Genomic DNA, 24,593 nt, shown 5'->3' on the forward strand with positions numbered 1-24,593 from the left:
CAAACCCACAGGCTGCTATTTATAGCAGCCTCACTAATGACCACAGCCCCACCCAACCACAGGTGGTCTCCTTTTCTTTGATAATAATCTCTCAGTTGTTGCTGCCTATGCATCGCTCTCCGCATGTGTGGCTGTATCATTAACTCTTGTTCCGAATCCAAGGAGGAGCTAGATAATTGATCTCCTTCTGAGCTGTCTGCCACTCTCCTCCTCCCTGTCACTCATGTCTTCTTGGTCAGAGGAGCCTTCATCAGCAGATTTCACCCGGGGGGGGGGGCAAAACAGGCCTGCAGCATGTGGATGTCTCCCCCACATCCACAGTCCTTGGGGCAGGAGCTGGGCCAGAGCTAACCACAACAGATGGACGGGTGAATCAACCTTGAGCCTGGTGGGATTCGAACTACTCAATTGCAAGCAGGCAGCAGAAGTAGCCTGAAGTACTGCGTTGTAACCACTGCACCACCACACAGATAGTCCTTGACTTACCACTATAACTGAGCCCAAAATTTCCATTGCTAGGCAAGACAGTTGCTAAGTGGAGTTTTGCCTCATTTTCCGACCTTTCTTGCCTGAGTTGTTAAGTGAATCACTGTCGTTGTTAACTAAGGAACACAGTTATAAAATGAATCTGGCTTCCCCATTGACTTTGCTTGTCAGAAGGTCACAAGGGGATTGTCAGGGTTTGGACCAATGACCTAAAATGTCAATTCGCGCAGCATTCCTGACCTGCTCTTGAGTTGCCTGGGATCACATCGCCATAGGACCACCACAACAACCACATGCTAGTTGTCTGAATTTGTATCATGTGACCATGGTTCATGTGAGAAACTGTCATAAATCCCCCTTTTTCAAGGCAGTAGTAACTTTGAACAGTCACAAAATGAATAGTTGTAACTATGCAGAAACCATTTGTAGTCTTATACAATTGTTAATTTTGTTATGCAGCCTAGAAAATTAGTAGTGAACGAATGCATTTTGCCTGAATAATTGCCTTACCATTTAAAAAAAATAGTTTAAATTTTTCAAAAACAAAACATTTTAGTTGTTAAATATTCTGTTAAAGAGCTCAAGGTGATGTGCATCCCTCTTTCCCCATACTGGTAGTAATAACCTTGAGATATAGGTTGGTTTGAGAGAGTGAGTGATTGATCCAGAGTAATCCAATGATATTCATTGGCTGAGTTGGATTTGACCATGGGCCTTCCTGGCCCGAATCCAACACTAACCATTATATAATATTGCATTTCTTTAAATAATTTATTTTGAAGCATTGCTAGCCATCTACTATACCTGTTTTATAGGAAACAGAACTAAAATAATTCAGTTAATACATGTCTCTGGAACCAGCCCCCCCCCCCCCGAGATTAGGATTGCCCCCACCCTCCTTGCCTTTCGCAAACTCCTTAAAACCCATCTCTGCCATCAGGCATGGGGGAATTAAGACATTTCTCCCCAGGCCTATATAGTTTTATGTATGGTATGCTTGTGTTGTATGTTCTTTTAAACTCCTTTCAACTCCTACCCTTAAAATGTCGCTACAGAGCACTGCACACCAAGACAACTAGACACAAGAACAGTTTTTTCCGAACGCCATCACTCTACTAGACAAATAATTCCCTCAACACTGTCAGACTTTCTACTAAATCTGCACTTCTATTCTACTAGTTTTTCTCATCATTCCTATCACCCATTTCCTCCCATGTTGACTGTATGACTGTAACTTGTTGCTTATATCCTAAGATTTTTATTAATATTGCTTCTTCATTGCTTATTTGACCCCTATGACAATCATTAAGTGTTGTACCACATGATTCTTGACAAGTGTATATTTTATTTTATGTACGTTGAGAGCATCTGCACCAAGACAAATTCCTTGTGTGTCCAGTCACACTTGGCCAATAAAAAAATTCTATTCTATTCTATTCTATTCTATTCTAAATAATGGGGTTTTAGATTTTAAATATTAGATTTGTTTTGTATATTGTTTTATTATTGTTGTGAGCTGCCCCTAGTCTGCGGAGAGGGGCGGCATACAAATCTAATAAATAAGTAAATGAATGAATGAATGAATGAATAAATAAGTCAAGGATTACCTGTATCCATCCTTGAAGGTTTGGGAGCTCCATCTCTTATGTGGGAGGAGCAGCCTTGCCTGTCTTGTTGAACGACGAGCATTACACAGGAGTTAATTTCCATACAAGAGAGAGAATCTGCCGGCCTCTCACCACAGTTCTGTTTGCAATCTCCTTCCAGCACTATGGAACGGGACAGAGTCGGAATTCCCACCGACGGTGATTCCCACGCGGTCACCTACCCGCCTGCCATTGTTGTTTACATTGTGGACCCTTTTACATATGAAAAGAAAGAAGAGAACAGCTCCTCAAATGTCTGGACTCTTGGTCTTCTCCGCTGCTTCCTAGAAATGATCCAAAACCTTCCTCCTCACCTTAGAAACATCGTGGCGGTTCAGGTAAGCTACGGAATTAAAGTTGGCCGCTAACTGGGGTTTTGCGTGGCGCCTAGGCTGCACACATACGCAGGCGAAGATTCACTCACTTGCGTGGCCATGGGCCAGTGATCCACTGCCTGAGGGTTGGGGACCCCTGGTATAGATGACAGTGACATGCCTGATATCCATGCAAGAGCTTGTCCCTGCATTGGCATGGCATATATTAGTTAGTCATTGCAAGGGCTGTGCCAACCTTGATTGATGTACTAGTAGCAAAGTGGGCAATGTTTGGGTCACAGCAGATGCCTACTCTGCTGGCTTTTTCCTTCCCAAACTCCTTCATCATTTCAGAGTGCAGAGAAGAGCAACAAAGATGATTAGGGGACTGGAGGCTAAAACATATAAAGAACAGTTGCAGGAACTGGGCATGGCTAGTTTAATGAAAAGAATTCTGAGCAGAGACAGGTTACAAGCAGTGTGCCACACGGGTCTGTTCTGGGTCCTATTCTTTTTAATATGTTTGTGAGTAACATAGGGGAAGGTTTGGTAGGGAAGGTTTGCCTATTTGCCGATGACTCTAAGGTATGCAATACGGTTGATATTCCTGGAGGCGTCTGTAATATGGCAAATGATTTAGCTTTACTAGATAAATAGTCAAAGCAATGGAAACTGCAGTTTAATGTTTTCAAATGTAAAATAATGCACGTGGGGAAAAGGAATCCTCAATCTTAGTATTGTATTGGCAATTCTGTGTTGGCAAATACTTCAAAAGAAAAGGATTTAGGGGTAGTGATTTCTGACAGTCTCAAAATGGGTGAGCAGTGCAGTTAGGCGGTAGGGAAAGCAAGTAGGATGCTTGACTGCATAGCTAGAGGTATAACAAGCAGGAAGAGGGAGATTATGATCCCGCTATATAGAATGCTGGTGAGACCACATTTGGAATACTGTGTTCAGTTCTCACCTACAAAAAGATATTGACAAAATTGAACGGGTCCAATCACGGGCTACAAGAATGGTGGAAGGTCTTAAGCATAAAAGGTATCAGGAAAGACTTCATGAACTCAATCCGTATAGTCTGGAGGACAGAAGGAAAAGGGGGGACATGATCGAAACATTTAAATATGTTAAAGGGTTAAATAAGGTCCAGGAGGGAAATGTTTTTAATAGGAAAGTGAACCCAAGAACAAGGGGACACAATCTGAAGTTAGTTGGGGGAAAGATCAAAAGCAACATGAGAAAATATTATTTGACTGAAAGAGTAGTAGATCCTTGGAACAAACTTCCAGCAGACGTGGTTGGTAAATCCACAGTAACTGAATTTAAACATGCCTGGGATAAACATATATCCATCCTAAGATAAAATACAGGAAATAGTATAAGGGCAGACTAGATGGACCATGAGGTCTTTTTCTGCCGTCAGTCATCTATGTTTCTATGTTTCTATCTGATTTCATTTATATAAACCAGTGGCACCAGGGATTGATTCCGTGGAAAGAGGTTTTTCCATGGGCCGGTTTTGTGTGCTGTCTGAATCCCCGGGATGGAGCTTCGCTTGTTTGCGCGGACCAGTTGCTAGCATGCCACAGCCTGGTACCAGTTCATAGACCAAGAGTTGGGCACCTCTGATATAAACGATGCCCATCTTCAATGTTTAGATGGCCTAGTGCAGTGGCTCCTAACCTGGGGGTCGAGACCCCTTTGGGGATGAAACGACCATTTCATAGGGCATGGGAAAAGACAAATTTCCCCTGGCGTTAGGAACTAAACCTTCTATTCTGGCACCTTGGAACATATTTTTACAATCCGACCAATCAGTTTACAGTGGGGGTGTCCCTGCCAATCATCATAAAGCTCTGTTGGGTGAATTGACGCTAGACGTATGGTTGGGTGTCACCACAACATGAGGAACTATATTTATTTATTTATTGGATTTGTATGCCGCCCCTCTCTGAAGACTCGGGGCGGCTAACAGCAATAACAAGACAGCATACAATAATAATCCAATACTAAAAACAATAAAAAACCCATTATTATAAAAACCAGACATACATACAGACATACCATGCATAAAATTGTAACGGCCTAGGGGGAAAGAGTATCTCAATTCCCCCATGCCTGGCGGCAGAGGTGGTTTTTAAGTAGCTTACGAAAGGCAAGGAGGGTGGGGGCAATTCTAATCTCTGGGGGGGAGTTGGTTCCAGAGGGCCGGGGCCGCCACAGAGAAGGCTCTTCCCCTGGGCCCCCCAAGCGGCATTGTTTAGTTGACGGGACCCGGAGAAGATCCACTCTGTGGGACCTAACTGGTCACTGGGATTCGTGCAGCAGAAGGCGGTCCCTGAGATAATCTCCCCCGGTGCCATGAAGGGCTTTATAGGTCATAACCAACACTTTGAATTGTGACCGGAAACTGATCGGCAACCAATGCAGACTGCGGAGTGTTGGTGTAACATGGGCATATTTGGGAAAGCCAATGATTGCTCTCGCAGCTGCATTCTGCACGATCTGAAGTTTCCGAACACTTTTCAAAGGTAGCCCCATGTAGAGAGTGTTGCAGTAGTCGAACCTCGAGGTGATGAGGGCAGGAGTGACTGTTAGCAGTGACTCCCGGCCCAATAGGGTCGCAACTGGTGCACCAGGTGGACCTGGGCGAACGCCCCCCTCGACACAGCTGAAAGATGTTTCTTTAATGTGAGCTGTGGATCGAGGAGAACGCCCAAGTTGCGAACCCTCTCTGAGGGGGTCAATGATTCTCCCCCCAGGGTAATGGATAGACAGATGGAATTGTCCTTGAGAGGCAAGACCCACAACCACTCCGTCTTGTCTGGGTTGAGTTTGAGTTTGTTGACACCCATCCAGGCCCCAACAGCTTCCAGGCACCGGCACATCACTTCCACTGCTTCGTTAACTGGACATGGGGTGGAGATGTATAACTGGGTATCATTGGCATATTGATTAAGGGCTCGCAGCATTAGAAAGGTTGAGAACCATTGGCCTAGTGGTATCTGAATATAGATCTTTTTAACATTTATATTTTATTTTCCGTTTTTAATCTAGGGAAAAGGTTAACATATATTGCAAGCCCATGTATGATAATGGCATATGCTAAAGAAATAATATGCCCAGATTAATAGACATTTCTTTTTCTTTCTCTTGTCTGGTACTTAGCTTGTTCCTTGTCAGTATCTGCTGCAACCCGTCAAGAACGAAGACAGACAGATTTACACCCAGCACTTAAAATCCCTGGCATTTTCTGCCTTTACCCAGTGCCGAAGACCACTCCCAACGTCAACCAATGTGAAAACATTAACAGGGTTCGGGCCGGGCTTAGCGGTGGAAATGGCACTCAAAAGTCCTGATGTGAGTACTGCCAATGGGAGAACAAGGTGAAAGTCTAGTAGAGTTTTAAGAAACATTCGCTGAATAAAAAGGTGGTTAGCAGGGTATGAGCGTAGATAGATTGATAGATAGATAGATAGATAGATAGATAGATAGATAGATAGATAGATAGATAGATAGATAGATAGATTCTAAATCTTTCCCATCTATCTATCTATCTATCTATCTATCTATCTATCTATCTATCTATCTATCTATCTATCTATCATCTATCTATCATCTATCTATCTATTTATGTCTAGTGGTCTCTCTGTCTATATCTATCTATCTATCTATCTATCTATCTATCTATCTATCTACCTACCTAATCTATCTAATCTATCGATCATCTATCTGTCATCTATCTATCATCTATCTATCTATTTATATCTAGTGATCTGTCTGTCTGTCTATATCTATCTTATCTAATCTATCTATCATCTATCTATATCTAGTGATCTGTCTGTCTGTCTGTCTGTCTGTCTGTCTATATCTAGTGATCGATCTATCTATCTATATCTATCTATCTATCTATCTATCTATCTATCTATCTATCTATCATCTATCTATCTATATCTAGTGATCTGTCTGTCTATATCTAGTGATCTATCTATCTATCTATCTATCTATCTATCTATCTATCTATCTATCTATCTATCTATCTATCTAATTTGATTTTCTATGCCACCCTTGTCCTGAGACTCAGAGCGGCTTACTACATAAAATAGCATTCTAAAAAAAATCCACAATTAAAAACTAAACAAACAGATTCAAACGGAATGCTTCTAAACCGAGCACCGTCATTGGCAGAAGAGAAGAACCTGCGGTCATCTTTGCTATAGAGGTAGTCCTCAACTTGCAATCCTTGTTTAGCAACCGTCACAAGCTATAGTGTCACTGAAGAGATGTGACTGGTGAGTGGTCCTTGCACTTAAGACTGTTGCAGCATCCCTGCAGTCACGCAATCGCCATTTGTGACCTTCTCAGCCGCCTTAAGTAGAGTCAGTGCCAGAATCCAGATCCACTTAATGGGCCGAGTGATTTGCTTCACTTCCGTGGCCAAAAAAAGGTCGTAAAATTGGGCATTGTTACGCCATGACACTGCATCGCCTAGCAGTAGATGTTGCGGTTGCAGTTGTGGTCGTAAATCAAGGACTATAGGTAGTCCTTGACTTAGGATCACAATTGAGAATCAAAATTTCCATTGCTAAGCGAGATAGTTGTTAAGTGACTTTTGCCCCATTGTGTGCGATCTTTTTTGCCACCATTGTTGAAGGGAATCACTGCAGTTCTTAAGTTAGTGACAAGGTTGTTAAGTAAATCTAACTTCTCAGAAGGTCGTAAAAGGGGATCACATGATCCGGGACATTGCAACCATCATAAATATGAAGTTGTCAAGTGTCTGACATTTGATCATATGACCACGAGGATGCTGTTATGCCCATAAGTGTGAAAAATGGTCATAGGGTCACTTTTTTCAATGCTGTTGTAACTGTTGGGTTTCACCACCCTACCACATGCTTGCACTGTCTTGTAAACACATCTCTATGGTCAGGTCGCAATTAACTGACCAGTGTGTCACCTTTTGATGACCAAAAGGGGCAGGTACTCTGCAGATTATATAACCTATTGCAGAGTAGATGACACCCCCCCTTTTTTTTTTGGCCCTGCTGACCTTTCTTTCTACCTCCTTCTACCTCCTGTGTACTCCATTGTCCTCGGCTGAGGACACATGGGTGAGATGGAATCCAAAGCCATCCTCACACACGGGACCATCCAGAAGTTATTAATATGGACTGGAATATAAGCTTATCTGCCTGCAATCTGTAAATGCACGAATCAACAGAATTGTAAGTAAAGATTGTACTTTTCATCTTTATGAAGGAGTGATCATTCATTGCTAACAAATGGGATTCTGAGCCATGCTGAATCCGTTGCAAATTAAGCCAGCTGAACTCTGCTAATACTAATAATACTAACAGTAAACAAAATATCAACCAACAAATGCTCTACCCTCCACATCGGCAAAAAGAATCCAAACCACACATACGAACTGAATAAGCAATCTCTCACTGCTAACCCACACTCAGTAAAAGACCTTGGAATACTAATATCGAATGACCTAAGTGCTAAACCCCACTGCAACAATACCGCCAAAAAAGCTTCTAGAGTTGTTAACCTGATCCTGCGCAGCTTCTGCTCAGACAGTCTTACACTACTCACAAGAGCCTACAAAACTTTTGCCAGACCCTCCTAGACTACTGCTCATCTGTCTGGAACCCATACCACATCTCAGACATCAACACCCTTGAAAATGTCCAAAGATATTTCACCAGAAGAGCCCTTCACTCCGCCACTCGAAACAGAATATCCTACAAAAATAGACTAACAATCCTGGGCCTAGAAAGCCTAGAACTACGGTGCTTAAAACACGATTTGAGTATTGCCCATAAGATCATATGCTGCAACGTCCTACCGGTCAATGACTACTTCAGCTTCAACCGCAACAACACAAGAGCACGCAACAGATTCAAACTTAATACGAACCGCTCCAAACTTGACTGTAAAAAATATGATTTCAACAATCGAGCTATCGAAGCATGGAACTCATTACCGGACTCAATTGTGTCAATCCCTGACCCCCAACATTTCTCCCTTAGACTCTCCACAATTGACCTCTCCAGGTTCCTAAGAGGCCAGTAAGGGGCGTACATAAGTGCACTGGTGTGCCTTTCGTCCCCTGTCCAATTGTCCTTCCTTTCTTTCTCCTATCATATACTGTATATTCTCTTCCTTTCATATATCCTCTCCTCTAAGTTCACTTTTACCCTTATATACATTACCACATGTCTATTTTTCTTCCTATGTATTTGTGTATTGGACAAATGAATGAATAAATAAATAAATAAATAAATAAATAAAATAAATACCCAACAGTAACTTTGGACAGTCACTAAATGAACGGTTGCAACTTGAGGACTACCTGTGCCCGTAGTTTTTCTTTTCCCACATTGATGATTTTCAGCGCCAAACTTCCTATCTTGGCAACATGGTTAAAATATTAAAATTACGGTCTATTTATTGCTAGGCCCTCCTGCCCTGTTTTCCCCCAAATAAGACCTTCCTTGATAATAAGCCGTCGGGCTTTTGAGTGCATGGCAATAAGGCCAATCGCTTATTTCAGGGTTCAAAAAAATATAAGGCGGGGTCTTATTTTTGGGAAAGCATGGTAGGTCTAACTAATTAGCTGCCTACTCAGCTGCTATTTGTGCATAATTGAGAAGGGTGTGTGGAATTAGTGATAGATGTGAATGATGCATTTGTGAAAACAAAAAGTGGGTAATATTGGTGTGGGAGAGATATAAGTCTGTTTTATATAAAATTATGAGTAATTACTGGAAAACGTAGCTAACATTTCCAATACTCTGTTTCCCCTCCCCACCCCCTCTGTGTGTGCTTTGCAGAGACCCGAGTGTATTAAACTGTACGCTCCTCCTTTCATCTTGGCTCCTGTCAAAGATAAACAGACTGAGTTGGGGGAAACGTTTGGCGAGGCTGGGCAAAAGTACAACGTTCTTTTTGTGGGCTACTGTCTGTCCCACGATCAAAGGTGGCTTCTTGCATCCTGCACAGATCTCTACGGAGAACTTCTGGAAACCTGCATCATCAACATCGATGTACCAAACAGGTACCAAACCGATATCCTTTCCTCCTTTTTTTGTCTGCGATGTGTTTGAGATTGGGCCAGAAGACATCCGGAACCGCCTTCTACCGCACGAATCCCAGCGGCCGATAAGGTCCCACAGAGTTGGCCTTCTCCGGGTCCCGTCGATGAAACAATGTCGTTTGGCGGGCCCCAGGGGAAGAGCCTTCTCTGTGGCGGCCCCGGCCCTCTGAAATCAACTACCCCTAGAGATTAGAACGGCCCCCACCCTCCTTGTCTTTCGCAAATTACTCAAGACCCACCTTTGTCGCCAGGCATGGGGGAGTTAGGATATTCCTTCCCCTAGGCCATTACAAGTTATGTATGGTATGTTTGTGTGTATGTTTGGTTTTTATAATAAGAGTTTTTAGTTGTTTTATTAAATTGGATTGTTACATGTTGTTTTTTATCATTGTTGTTAGCCGCCCCGAGTCTGTGGAGAGGGCCGGCATACAAATCCAATAAATAAGAATAAGAATAAGAATAATAAGTCAAATAGGGTGATAGTGGCCTTTTAAAATCATTTAGCAGCCAGTTTTTTACGGAAGAGTCAGATGGTTACGTTGCAAGTAAGGAAAGATAACACGAGTTCTCTTCGAATATGTTTATTCCAAGAGTTTTCTAACCTTGGGCAATTTTAATACCGGTCAACTTCAACTCCCAGAATTCCCCAGTCAGGAATTCTATAAATTATCAAGTAAAGGCAGTAAAAACTAAGTCCTCTATATTCTCCTGTCCATTCTCCCTCCCTTTTTTAAGGACAAAATACCCTACCCTGATTCCTCCAAAATAAGACATCCCCGATAATAAGCCCAATCGGGCTTTTATTTATTTATTTATTTATTTAGATTTGTATGCCGCCCCTCTCCGCAGACTTTTGAGTGCATGGCAAGAAGGCCAAGGGCTTATTTTAGGGTTTGAAAAAAAATATTAGACAGGGGAAAACACAGTATGAATTCTTCTCTTGCAGAAATTATCTTATCTCATTTTTATGGTGTACTTGTATTATTTTGGGCATTTTTAGGCTGATACATTTTACTCATATTTGATTGAGAAATGTGTTTATCTACTTATTTCTAACTGTTTTGGCTTGCTTTTGTTTTTAAAAGAAGTAGGAAAGAGTAGAAATGTCATCCCTTTTGCAAGGGCGGTGCCCTCTTATTTATTTTTTAATTAAATGTATATGCCACCCGTCTCAACATCAAGCGACTCTCGGCCACCTACAAAAGAAAAACAGCATATTAAATGTTAAAACATTAACATAATTGAGTGAGAGGAAGAAATTCAATCAAGTTTCAAATTTGAAACATTTGGCCAACCTTAGGAAAAAATAGAACAAATGCACTGTTTGATTTTTGTCTAGGGGGGGCGGGGGGGCTTCTCAATCATCTGGGTTATGCTTGTCCCAAGGGTGTGTTTTTTCTTTTTTTTCTTTTTTTCTTTAAAAAAATGTTTTAATGTTATATACATTAAAAACAGGGTACAGAAAAATAAAGGGAATATATATAATGTACATTCTAGCAATTATAGTTTACTTATACAGCATGCGTGATTGGGGAAGGAGAGGGAATGAAAGGGGAAGGGATTTAGAAAGAAGGGAAAGAAATACAAGAGGAGGACGAATAGAAAAATAGAGTAAGAAAAGAGTAGTAAGAAGAGTGTGTGGGGGGCAGCGTTAGAGCTGGGGCTTCTATGTTTTGCAGCCTGTGGTTTAAGCATATAGGTGGTATAGATTTTCCTGACGTTTTATCCATATGTATTTGACGTAGTTGCTAGTGCCATCATTTATCCGTGATTTATAAATTTATTCATTCAGTTTCTTTGTAGTTCAAAACTTGTGTCGATCGATGTTTACATTTTATCGTTTCAATTTGGTATTATGATTCATGTCGTTGTTTACTGCTTTTACACGTTGTTTTAGTTGGACATTTTTCTTGATGTATAATTTTTAAGTAATTTCTTTTTTTTTAACCAATGGTACCAAGGATGCGTTTTTTCAAGAGGCAATTGGAGTTTTGTTTGGGGTTTTACTTTGAAGATGTTTTCCTTCTCATCCCAAGAAACTTCTTCAGCTCCTCCTTTTCTTTTTCTTCAAAGAATAACAAGAAAGTCTAGTTGCCTCTTGAAAAAGCACCTCTGAGAGTGCCATTTGATTATTTAGCAGGCCAAACTGTTCTTTTGGGAGCAGTTGAGGAGGGTACGGCCAAGTACAGTGGTACCTCATGATATGAACCCCTCGTGATACGAACACTTCGAGATACGAACCCAGGGTTCAGAAAATTTTTGCCTCTTTTTACGAACTTTTTTCGTCTTATGAACCCACCGCAGATCGCAAAATGGCACTCCACTGGGCGCCGCCGCCCGGCTGTCACCTTTTAAAACAGCCGGGGGGCTTCTCGGTGTTCTCCCGAACCCAAACCCGAACTTTTCGGGTTCGGGAGGCTGCCGAGAAGCGCCGCCGCCTGCCTGTCACCTTCTTAAATAGCAGGGGGGCTTCTCAGCGTTCTCCCAAACCCGGAAGTTCAGGTTCGGGTTCCGGAGGCCGCCGAGAAGCGCCCGGCTGTTTCAGAAGGTTACAGCCGGGTGGCGGCACTCGGCGGAGAGCCATTTTTGCGATCGGCGGCAGCGTTTTCGGCCGATCTGGAGGCTGGAAAGGAGGTGGGGAATCCCAATAGGGAATTCCATGGGCGGAGCTTTGACGTCACGAAGACGTCCTTCCTGGAGGCCACGTTTCGGCCGACCAGGAAGGACTTCGTGACGTCAAAGCTCCGCCCATGGAATTCCCTATTGGGATTCCCCACCTCCCTTCCAGCCTCCAGATCGGCTGAAAACGCCGCTGCCGATCGCAAAAAACGGCGCTCCACTGAGCGGCGCCACCTGGCTGTAACCTTCTGAAACAGCCGGGCACTTCTCGGCGGCCTCCGGAACCCGAACTTCCGGGTTCCGGTTTGGGAGAACGCCGAGAAGCCCCCCGGCTGTTTTAAAAGGTGACAGCCGTGCGGCAGCGCCCAGCAGAGCGTCATTTTGGGATTTCCCCCCCCCCCTTGCACGCCTTAATCGCTTTTACATTGTTTCCAATGGGAAACATTGTTTCGTATTACGAACTTTTCGCCTTACGAACCTCCTTCCGAAACCAATTAGGTTCGTAAGACGAGGTATTACTGTATTTGTAGGCAAAGCAGAGCCTGGGGGGGGGGAGTCAAGAGAGGACTCAGCCTGGAGCCCTTACATTCCCTCAAAGAGTCTTAATCCAATTCCTTTTGAATTTCATTGCTTTTTATCTAGTGCCAATTTAGTGCTGACCATTAATTGACCAGATTCTTGTGTTAAAGGCATGAACAATAAATCAGTTGAACCAGAACATAACTTGTGGTCCCCATTCTTTGTGCCTGACATTCTATTTATTTATTTTGTTTTTATGTTATTTTTTTGAATTTATAGGCCCCCCTTCTCCAAGCGGACTTATTTACTAAAGAAGCTTTGTTTCTCAACAGGGCCCGTAGGAAAAAAGGATCTGCTCGCAGACTCGGTCTTCAGAAACTCTGGGAGTGGTGTTTGGGCCTTGTGCAGATGAGCTCTGTGCCATGGAGAGTTGTGATAGGACGGCTTGGAAGAATCGGCCATGGGGAGCTGAAAGGTACTGCAGAAGCCTGCCCTGAAATGGTGATATATAAACCAGGGGTGTCAAAGTCATCTGGTCCACGGGGTTGCCTTGGAAACAGCAAAGTACCAGCCCATGGTTCCATTACCAGTGAAAACGGAGTTTAAGAGGGCTGCACAAGGTTCTCCCAGGCCTCATTTTCAACCACATGTGGTCCCTGGGCTCCATTTCTGCTGGTTGAGGGCTAGTAAAATAAACTAAAAGCAAAACAAAAGGAGAATTTTTTTCCTCTTTTGTATTTGAGCATGCAAGAAGGGAGAGGAAAGGAGAAAGGGAAAGAGGAAAGATGAAGAAAAAGATGGGAAGAGAGCAAGAAAAGGAGAGGGAGGGAGGGGGAAGAAAGGAAGGAGGGAGGGAGGGAGAGAAGGAGGGAGGGAGGGAAGGAAGGAAGGAAGGAGGGAGGGAGGGAGGGAGAGAAGGAGGGAGGGAGGATATCATCTACAAAAAGATATTGACAAAATTGAACGGGTCCAAAGACGGGCTACAAGAATGGTGGAAGGTCTTAAGCATAAAACGTATCAGGAAAGACTTAATGAACTCAATCTGTATAGTCTGGAGGACAGAAGGAAAAGGTTGGACATGATCGAAACATTTAAATATATTAAAGGGTTAAATAAGGTCCAGGAGGGAAGTGTTTTTAATAGGAAAGTGAACACAAGAACAAGGGGACACAATCTGAGGTTAGTTGGGGGAAAGATCAAAAGCAACATGAGAAAATATTATTTTACTGAAAGAGTAGTAGATCCTTGGAACAAACTTCCAGCAGACGTGGTAGATAAATCCACAGTAACTGAATTTAAACATGCCTGGGATAAACATATATCCATCCTAAGATAAAATACAGAAAATAGTATAAGGGCAGACTAGATGGACCATGAGTTCTTTTTCTGCCGTCAGACTTCTAAGTAAGTAAGTAAGTAAGTAAGTAAGTAAGGAAGGAAGGAAGGAAGGAAGGAAGGAAGGAAGGAAGGAAGGAAGGAGAAGGAAGTGGGAAGGAAAAAGGAAAGGAAGGAAGATGATAATGAGAGTGAGGGAGGGGAAGTTCTGCCTTAGCACGTGGCCACCACAGGTGCCCCTTCCCAAGTGACGTTGAGCTGGCCACGTCCCTACCCCACCCCAAGGTCAAACACAACCCTGATGCGGCCCTCAATGAAATCAAGTTTGAAACCCCTTGTCTAAACATGCAGGTAATCCTCACCTTACAACCAATCATTCAGTAACCATTCAAAATTACAACAGCGCTGAAAAAAGTGATTTATGACCATTTCCCACACCTATGACCATTGCAGCTCACCCATCAATCCCCTACTCCCCCCACGGTCATGCGAATGAAATTCAGGCACTTGGCAACCAACTCCAATTTATGACAGTTGCAGTACCTCCATAGTCACACTATCTCCTTTTGTGACCATCTGACAAAGTCAACGTGGGAAGCCAGATTCACTTAACAACCGTGTCATGGACTTTACCACGACAGGGATTCCCTTAACAATCCCACGAATCCCAGCGACCGGTTAGGTCCCACAGAATTGGCCTTCTCCGGGTCCCGTCAACTAAACAATGTCGTTTGGTGGGACCCAGGAGAAGAGCCTTCTCTGTGGCGGCCCCGACCCACTGGAACCAGCTCCCCCCGGAGATCAGAACTGCCCCCACCCTCCTTGCCTTTCGTAAAGTTCTTAAGACCCATCTCTGCCGTCAGGCATGGGGGAACTGAGACATCTCCCCCGGGCCTATACAGTTTATACATGGTATGTTTGTGTGTGTATGCTTGCTTGTAATAATGGGGTTTTTAGTGTTTTTTAAATTATTAGATTTCTTCTTACGTTGTCTGTGTTATTGTTGTGAGCCGCCCTGAGTCTACGGAGAGGGGCGGCATACAAATCTAATAAATAAAATAAATAAATAAATAACCCTGATGCGGCTCTCAATGAAATCAAGTTTGGAACCCCTTGTCTAATCATGCAGGTAATCCTCACCTTACAACCAATCATTCAGTAACCATTCAAAATTACAACAGCACTGAAAAAAGTGATTTATGACCATTTCCCACACCTATGACCATTGCAGCTCACCCATCCATCCTCCCCCCCCCCCCCCGTCACGTGAATGAAATTCAGGCACTTGGCAGCTGACTCCTATTTATGACAGCTGCAGTACCTCCAACTGTTTTGCTTAGCAACAGACATTTTGGGTTCGGTTGTGGTCATAAGTCAAGGACAACCTGTCATTCTCAGTGGTTTCCCTTTTGGCTTTTCAGACTACAAAGCAAATAACCCATGGGCATTCTCACCGTTCGCAGTTCGGAAGTGGAGGGAAACGGCGTTGCCTCGTTTCTTTAAAACCCTCCAAAAACGATAACTTCTTCTCTGCAGACCCCATTGCTTTCTGGAATGCTGTGAAAAATGATGTCCCAGCTAGTCAGCCGCTCTTGTTTCCTTTCCAGATTGGAGCTGTTTATTGAGTCGGCGGAACCTGCAGTCTCTTAGCAAGAGGCTCAAAGATATGTGCAGGATGTGTGGGATTTCTGCCGCTGATTCCCCCAGCATCTTCAGTGCTTGCTTAGTGGCTATGGAACCTCAAGGATCTTTCGTGATCATGCCAGGTAGGTGCCAAATCATCTCCCACAAAGGGGAGTTTTAATACTGTAAGCTGCTAACAGTTACTGAGGGGTAAGAATAGGTGTCTAATAAATTATATAAACAAAGAAACAATTTAAAAAAATAAGCTTGATGGGAATTTTACGGAAGGAGAGAAAGGGAAGGGGAGGGAGGGGGAAGGGAAGGGAAGGAAGGAAGGAAGATGGATAGAAGGAAAGATGGATAGAAGGAAAGATGGGGAGAGGGAGAGAGGGAGGGAGGAAGATGAATAGAGGGGAAGAGAAGAAGGGAGGAAAGAAGGAAGATGGATAGAAGGATGGAAGGGGAGGGAGGGTGGGAGGAAGATGGATAGAAGGAAAGGGAAGAATGGAGAGGGAGAAGGAGGAAGGAAGGAAGATGGATAGAGGGAAAGGATGGAGGGAGGGAGGAAGGGAAGGAAAGGAAGAGAGGAAGGAAGGGAAGGAAGGAAGGGACAGGATTGAGCCTTGGTGACACAGGCTTAGAATGCAGCATTACAGACAAATTCTGCCCACAGTCTGGAATTTGATCCTGATGGGGCTCAAGGTTGACTCAGCCTTCCAGCTTTCCGAGCTCAGTAAAATGAGGACCCAGATTGTTGGGGGCAACATGGTGGCATTTACAAACCACCCAGCGATTACTGCAAAACACTGTGGAGTAGTATATAAGTCCATGTGCTTTCGCTATTGTTGTCTTTGGAAGTACACTCCAAAATAACCTTCAGAGCTGTCTATCCAGAAAAAATCCAGTGCAAAACTCTCAAACTCCCTGGCTTCTGGTAGAGGACCGGTGGTTGAGGAAGACACCGATCACCCCTAAGGATGGCGCAGTGATTAGAATGCAGTACTACAGTCTGGGTGGCACAAGGTCGACTCAGCCTTCCCTCTTTCCAAGGTGGTTCAAATGAGGACCCAGATTGTTGGGGTCCATATGCTGACTCTGTAAACCGCTTGGAGCAGGGCTAGGCAAAGTTGGCTCTCCTGTGACTTGCGGACATCAACTCCCAGAATTCCTGAGCCAATCATGATAGCTCAGGAATTCTGGGAATTGAAGTCCACATGTCATAGAAGAGCCAAATTTGCCTACCCCTGGCTTAGAGCCTCGGTGGTGCAGTGGTTAGAGAGCAGTACTGCAAGCTACTTCTGCTGGTCACCGGCTGCCAGCAGTTTGGCAGATTGAACCTCAGTAGGCTCAAGGTGGACTCAGCCTCCCATCCTTCCAAGGTGGGTAAAATGAGGACCCAGATTGTTGGGGGCAAGAGGCTGACTCTCTGTAAACCCCTTAGAGAAGGCTGTAAAGCACTGCGAAGCCGCATATTAAGTCTTAAGTGCTATTGCTGTTGCTATTTGCTGTGGCTATTGGGGCTACCTTTGAAGAGTGTTCGGAAACTTCAGATCGTGCAGAACGCAGCCACGAGAGCCATCGTGGGGCTTCCAAGATCTGCCCACGTTTCACCAACACTCCGCGGCCTGCACTGGCTGCCGATAAGTTTCCGGTCACAATTCAAAGTTTTGGTTACGACCTATAAAGCCCTACATGACATCGGACCAGAATATCTCTGAGACTGCCTCCTGCCGCACGAATCCCAGCGGCCGATTAGGTCCCACAGAGTTGGCCTTCTCCGGGTCCTGTCAACCAAACAATGTCGGCTGGCGGGACCCAGGGGAAGAGCCTACTCTGTGGCGGCCCCAGCCCTTCAGAGATTCGAATAGCCCCCACCCTCCTCGCCTTCCATAAAATGCTGAAGACCCACTTTTGTCACCAGGCATGGGGATAATTACCATCTATCCCCCTTTTTTATTATGTTTTTGGCCTTACTATATGATAGATTAGGTTGAATGTGTATGACTGCATAGTTAGGGGTTTTATTATGTTATTAATGCCGTCTTAAATGGATTTAATTTATTTTATTATGATTAGATTTGTAATGTATTGTATTACTGTTATGCTGTGAGTCTTCGGAGAGGGGCGGCATACAAATCTAATAAACTATAACTATAATAAACTATATTGATCGCACGGGTAATTCTCCTCCGTTCTTCTTTTCTTTCTAAAGACTCCGTATCCACTGGCTCAGTGTTTGGACGCAGCACCACCCTCAACCTGCAAACCTCCCAGCTCAATACCCCCCAGGACACATCGTGCACCCACATCCTCGTCTTCCCCACTTCTGCGTCCGTGCAGCTGGCACCTTCCACCTACACCACCGAAACTGGTTTGGAACTGGCCTTTAATACGAACAATGGTTTGTTTGTGTGTGTGCGTGTGTGTGCGTGCGTGCGCGTATGTGTGCATGTGTGCCTGCCGGGGCATGTGTGGGAATGTTAACTGGTCGATAGTTCAGTTGATAGGAAAGAGAGAAGAAAGCGGCAGGTTAAAATGCGGGTGTTTCATTGGGGCAGGATGTGGAAGGCACCGAAGACCTGGTTTTGCCAACAGGCCTGGGTGAACCCAGAGTGGGATGGAGACCATTAAATGGCTCGTGGGATCTGCTGTTGCCAGGGTAATGGGTGGGAGGTGATTTTGTTATACAGTGTTCCCTCGATTTTTGCGGGTTCGAACTTCGCGAAAAGTCTATACCACGGTTTTTCGAAAATATGAATTAAAAAATACTTCGCGGGTTTTTCCCCTATACCACGGTTTTTCCCACCCGATGACGTCATATGTCATCGCCAAACTTCCGTCTGGTGAGTATTAATCTAAATGGTTGCTAAGGGAATGGAAAATTGCAGTTTAGGGGTTTAAAGTGTTAAGGGAAGGCTTGTGATACTGTTCATAGCCAAAAATAGTGTATTTACTTCCACATCTCTACTTCGCGGAAATTCAACTTTCGCGGGCTGTCTCGGAACGCATCCCCCGCGAAAATCGAGGGAACACTGTACTGTACTATATTAATTTATTTGAATCTTTTTTTAAAAAAAGTTATACATAAATGATAAAACGAAAAAACAGATAAACAAAACAGTAAATAAAACAAAACATATAAATACAAACATTATGGGGGGGGGGGAGTTTCCCCACTCATTTAGAGTGTTCAATCAGATAATTTTCCTGCATAGCTTAGTATTCTTTTATTGACGTATTGCTTTGCTTTCCTTATATTTTAGTCTGTTGTCTGAAAGTTTATAATTTGTTTATTTCATCATTGTTCTTTTCTCTAGCCAGTCGTAGAAGTTTCCCCATATCTTATAATAATTCATTCATTCATTCATTCATTCATTCATTCATTCATTCATTCGATTTTTATGCCGCCCTTCTCCTTAGACTCAGGGTGGCTTACAACATGTTAGCAATAGCCCTTTTTAACAGAGCCAGCCTATTGCCCCCACAATCCGGGTCCTCATTTTACCCACCTCGGAAGGATGGAAGGCTGAGTCAACCTTGAGCCGGTGATGAGATTTGAACCGCTGACCTTCAGATCTACAGTCAGCTTCAGTGGCCTGCAGTACAGAACTCTACCTGCTGCGCCACCCCGGCTCTTAATCGGAGTCTTCTTTCCCCTCTAATTTTTTAGACATCCTATCCATCTCTGCACACTTCAGCACTTTTTTCATTATTATACCTTCTTCCGATCGGATTTCCATTGATTCTTTTTGTTAGTTTTTATTGTTTTAAATGTGGTGTTATATTCTGTAAGCGGGCTTGAGTTGCCACGAGCAAATAGGCAGCAATATAAATTCAGTAGATAAACAAATAAATGATATGGTCATTAAGCGAAATGACATTTCAACGTAAAGCATGTCACAGGTCATTCAATGCGACACCACGTGACTCTGGCTTGGGACCTCCTGCCAGCCTCCCCATTGCCTTCCTGTCAGTCTGGCTTCGCTCCGAATGTAAGAAAAGTAAAACTCAAAAAATCCATTTTGAACTTCAAAAGTGAACTTCACTAAATAGAAACATAGAAGACTGACGGCAGAAAAAGACCTCATGGTCCATCTAGTCTGCCCTTATACTCTTTCCTGTATTTTATCTTAGGATGGATATATGTTTATCCCAAGCATGTTTAAATTCTGTTACTGTGGATTTATCTACCCCGTCTGCTGGAAGTTTGTTCCAAGGATCTACTACTCTTTCAGTAAAATAATATTTTCTCATGTTGCTTTTGATCTTTCCCCCAACTAACTTCAGATTGTGTCCCCTTGTTCTTGTGTTCACTTTCCTAATAAAAACACTTCCCTCCTGGACCTTATTTAACCCTTTAACATATTTAAATGTTTTGATCATGTCCCCCCTTTTCCTTCTGTCCTCCAGACTATACAGATTGATCTTTCCTGATACGTTTTATGCTTAAGACCTTCCACCATTCTTGTAGCCTGTCTTTGGACCCGTTCAATTTTGTCAATATCTTTTTGTAGGTGAGGTCTCCAGAACTGAACACAGTATTCCAAATGGGATCTCACCAGCGCTCTATATAAGGGGATCACAATCTCCCTCTTCCTGCTTGTTATACCTCTAGCTATGCAGCCAAGCATCCTACTTGCTTTCCCTACCGCCTGACTGCACTGTTCACCCATTTGGAGACTGTCAGAAATCACTACCCCAAATCCTTCTCTTCTGAAGTTTTTGCTAACACAGAACTGCCAATGCAATACTCAGATTGAGGATTCCTTTTCCCCAAGTGCACTATTTTACATTTAGAAACATTAAACTGAAGTTTCCATTGCTTTGACCATTTATCTAGTAAAGCTAAATCATTAAAATGTGGTCTCACCAGCAATCTATATAGCGGGAGTTATCAGAATCAGAAGTGAATGTATCGAAAGCAAAGCAAAGTCTGAGGAAAAAGGTGCGATAGTTGCCCATATCAAAGTAACCTCAATTGCCCCCCTTGGGAAAACAACCAATCAACCTGCATCTTAACTGTTGTGTCATGCTTTTGGAATGCACGCCACTAATATACCCCTTATCCCCCCCACTTCTCAGGAGAAACAAAACTCTTCTGACATTCACCAGAAGAAACAAAACTTACTTGGGCCCCTCCAGCAGACTCCCCTCTCCCAAATTCCAGCACCTATCCCCACCCACCCCGTTTCTCATGAGAGCTGAAGCCCAGTTGAAGGATGAAACACAGCGAGGCTGACACTTCCCTTGTTGGAAGCCGTCTGTTTGGTATTGCAGTCGGCCCTGTGATTATGGGATGGTGCCACTAGTTGTAGGTTTTAAATCCTGTTGTTTTCAGTTTGCACATGCACAACACTTTTGCGCATGCTCAGAAGCATCCTGGACGGAGCATCCCGCTGCCACTGCTACCGGTTCATAGAACTGCTGGTTGGGACTTACTGCTGGTTGCGACCATTGTAAATGCATGCTGGTTGCTAAGTATCCAGATCACATGGTGCTGAAAAAAAATAACTTACAGCTGGTCTTTGCACTCAACAACCATTGTAACATCCCCAAGGTCACCATTTACTTTACAATTGCGGTGATTACTTTAATCAGTTATCGGCCTCAGCTCACTTAACTACCTCCTAGCAATGGAAATCCTGGTAGTTGAGGACTACCTGCATAGAAGTCCTTCATTGTAACAAAGCAGGCTGTTAAGTAATTTCTCAGAATCTATACAGAGCACTGTAGAGCTTATAGAATAGCATAACAGAGTTGGATGGGACCTTGGAGGTCCTCTAGTCCAGCCCTCGTCTTGAAGTCCACAGGTCATAGCATTGTCATAGTTGCCCACCTGATATAGTGGGACCTAGCAAAGGAGCCTTTACTGTGACTGCCATCCATCCATCCATCCATCCATCCATCCATCCATCCATCCATCCATCCATCCATCCATCCATCCATGTATTCATGCATTTCATCCAATTTCTATATCCGCTCATCTCAGTCAATGAAATGAGGCACTAAAACTTTTTAAAACAATAAAAACATCCTAAATAAATATAAATTGCAGCCAAGATACTTAATGGGGCACTTAATGGGGCATAGTTTAGCACCCCTGGGTTAAGGAAATATAGCCAGGCTGTTAAGGCCTTGCAAAAGGCTATTGTTTGGAGCCATTTTAATCTTTGAAGGGAAAATGTTCCATAGAGCAGGGGCTATTTGGGATAAGGCCTGTTTCCTGGTCCTAACCTTTGGGCTGACAGTTATCTCCGGGACCGCCTTCTGCCTCACGAATCCCAGCGACCGGTTAGGTCCCACAGAGTTGGCCTTCTCCAGGTCCCGTCGACTAAACAATGTCATTTGGCGGGACCCAGGAGAAGAGCCTTCTCTGTGGCGGCCCGACCCTCGAACCAGCTCCCCCCAGATATCAGAGTTGCCCCCACCCTCCTTGCCTTTCGCAAGCTCCTTAAAACCCACCTCTGTCGTCAGGCATGGGGGAATTGAAATTTTTTCCCTTCCCCCTAGGCTTACAGAATTTATACATGGTATGCTTGTATGTATGATTGGTCTTTTAAATTGGGGTTTTTTAAGATTATTTTTTAATATTAGATTTGTTACATTGTTTATTTTGTTGTTGTTAGCCGCCCCGAGTCTTCGGAGAGGGGCGGCATACAAATCTAATAAATAAATAGATAAATAAATAAAATAAAATAATAAATAAATAAATAAATATCTGCAGCATAGCCATTGTGCTAAATCGAATTGGACATGCAGAAAGGACTGGGAGAACGTGGTCCCTCAAGGGAACCTGGCCTTGGACCATGTAGGACTTTAAAAGTGACAGCCAGCATCTTGAATTGACTCTGGAAACACACCACAGTTGGTTATGGAAGACACCCCCCCTCTGCCTTAGCTTTCTGGAAAGTCAGTAAGATTTGGCTCTTCATATAGGCCCTATGGTAGTGATATAGCCTGGGAGGGGGGGGAAGCTGATTAAAAGTGCCAGTTGTGTTAGTTGTTTTTAATGTGATTTTCATAATTTTATTTTTCTTGAGAGCTGTTCAGAATTGTTTTGAGATGGGCAGCCATTCACATCATATCACAGCAGATCCCATCAAATCTGTAAACCAGTTCACAATCATTGTGTCTAATGTTGGATGGATGTGTGTATATTTTCTTCTTTTAAAAACAAAACCCAATCTCTGAGTTGCTCCTCTTAGTCAATGTTTTTTTCTCTTTCTTCTATTCCTGTGAATTTCTACTTTCAAGATGGAGCAGATGGCATGGGACTCTTCGATTTGCTGGACACTGGAGACGATCTGGACCCTGATATCATAAACATCCTTCCTGCGTTCCCAACAGGATCCCCTGTTCACTCACCAGGTTCTCACTTCACTCATGGAGGTGATATGGGCAAGGTAACTTTGCAGGAGAAAATGGGTTTTTTTTTAACCTAATTGAAATTTCTTCTTGGATAGAGTAATGACTTCAGAATCCTTAAATGATTCTGCAGCCAATGCTTACTCGTTCACAGTAATGATGGAGATGATGCTTGGCAGCTTAATCAGATATACAAAACTATAATTTGATTATAGAAACATAGAAGACTGACAGCAGAAAAAGACCTCATGGTCCATCTAGTCTGCCCTTATACTATTTCCTGTATTTTATCTTACAATGGATATATGTTTATCCCAGGCATGTTTAAATTCAGTTACTGTGGATTTATCAACCACGTCTGCTGGAAGTTTGTTCCAAGGATCTACTACTCTTTCAGTGAAATAATATTTTCTCACGTTGCTTTTGATCTTTCCCCCAACTAACTTCAGATTGGGTCCCCTTGTTCTTGTGTTCACTTTCCTATTAAAAACACTTCCCTCCTGAACCTTATTTAACCCTTTAACATATTTAAATGTTTCGATCATGTCCCCCCTTTTCCTTCTGTCCTCCAGACTATACAGATTGAGTTCATTAAGTCTTTCCTGATACGTTTTATGCTTAAGACCTTCCACCATTCTTGTAGCCCGTCTTTGGACCCGTTCAATTTTGTCAATATCTTTTTGTAGGTGAGGCCTCCAGAACTGAACACAGTATTCCAAATGTGGTCTCACCAGCGCTCTATATAAGGGGATCACAATCTCCTTATATAGAGCGCTGGTGAGACCACATTTGGAATACTGCGTTCAGTTCTGGACAAAGTATTCCACAGTATTATCATAGTAGGTGGCTGAGCTAATCTTGAAAAGGCTAAGCAGGGTTCCACCAAGTAAGCACTTGAATGGGAAACCTCCTATCGGCTGCAATTAACCAGGAAGAAGAGTGGAATTCAAAGCACTGAGAGTTTATTTTTGTCACCAATACACCAGAATCTGGACAGTTAACAGTTGAAGCTCAGTTGACGTTAGATAAATTCATGGAGGGCTGGACTTGGTTCTCTTGTGGACGCGCAATGATTCCAAACTGATGATGCGTTTAACCCCGCCTTCCAATTCAGCCTGCTCAACTCCTAAACCTCTAGGCTTGTAAGCTATTCTGGGAATCCAAAAAAACCCCCAGAATCCTGGAAGAAGACAAAACTTTCATGTTATTGTCAAGATAAGAGTCTTCGGAGAGGGGCGGCATACAAATCCAAATAATAAATAAATGGGCCATTTCTATCCACCAGGAATTAAATGTGACTTGAAAGCAACGTTACTTATAGTATGACCACCCTTACAATATGCTACTCCGTTTTAACTATAGCATGTTAAAAGGAAAATATAGAGCTGGAGATGGTGGCAAAAATAGCACCAAAATTATCAGCAGGTTGAACTATCATTCACAAGCAGATAGTATTCTCTAAGATAGTATACTCCCCTTATATAGAGCGCTGGTGAGACCATATTTGGAGTACTGTGTTCAGTTCTGGAGACCTCGCCTACAAAAAGATATTGACAAAATTGAACGGGTCCAAAGATGGGC

The 24,593-nt window shown here is 43.3% G+C and overlaps 1 protein-coding gene across 5 annotated transcripts in view; it reads left to right on the forward strand.

Moving 5' to 3' along the window:
• MED13 (mediator complex subunit 13) overlaps window positions 1–24,593 on the forward strand; it is a 246,874-nt gene that overhangs the window by 214,069 nt on the left and 8,212 nt on the right. For 2 of the 5 annotated variants that reach the window (XM_070735377.1, XM_070735378.1), the window contains exons 21-27: window positions 2,254–2,470; window positions 5,615–5,806; window positions 9,289–9,512; window positions 13,022–13,164; window positions 15,632–15,790; window positions 17,860–18,048; window positions 22,902–23,050. In XM_070735377.1, the coding sequence (XP_070591478.1) occupies window positions 2,254–2,470; window positions 5,615–5,806; window positions 9,289–9,512; window positions 13,022–13,164; window positions 15,632–15,790; window positions 17,860–18,048; window positions 22,902–23,050 (1,273 nt within the window). Of the gene's footprint in view, window positions 1–2,253; window positions 2,471–5,614; window positions 5,833–9,288; window positions 9,513–13,021; window positions 13,165–15,631; window positions 15,791–17,859; window positions 18,049–22,901; window positions 23,051–24,593 lie in introns of all 5 variants that reach the window. The other 3 variants (XR_011557594.1, XR_011557595.1, XM_070735379.1) reach the window with 3 other exon arrangements.

Source organism: Erythrolamprus reginae, chromosome 1 (assembly GCF_031021105.1).
Source record: "Erythrolamprus reginae isolate rEryReg1 chromosome 1, rEryReg1.hap1, whole genome shotgun sequence".
In the NCBI taxonomy this organism is placed as follows: domain Eukaryota; kingdom Metazoa; phylum Chordata; class Lepidosauria; order Squamata; family Dipsadidae; genus Erythrolamprus; species Erythrolamprus reginae.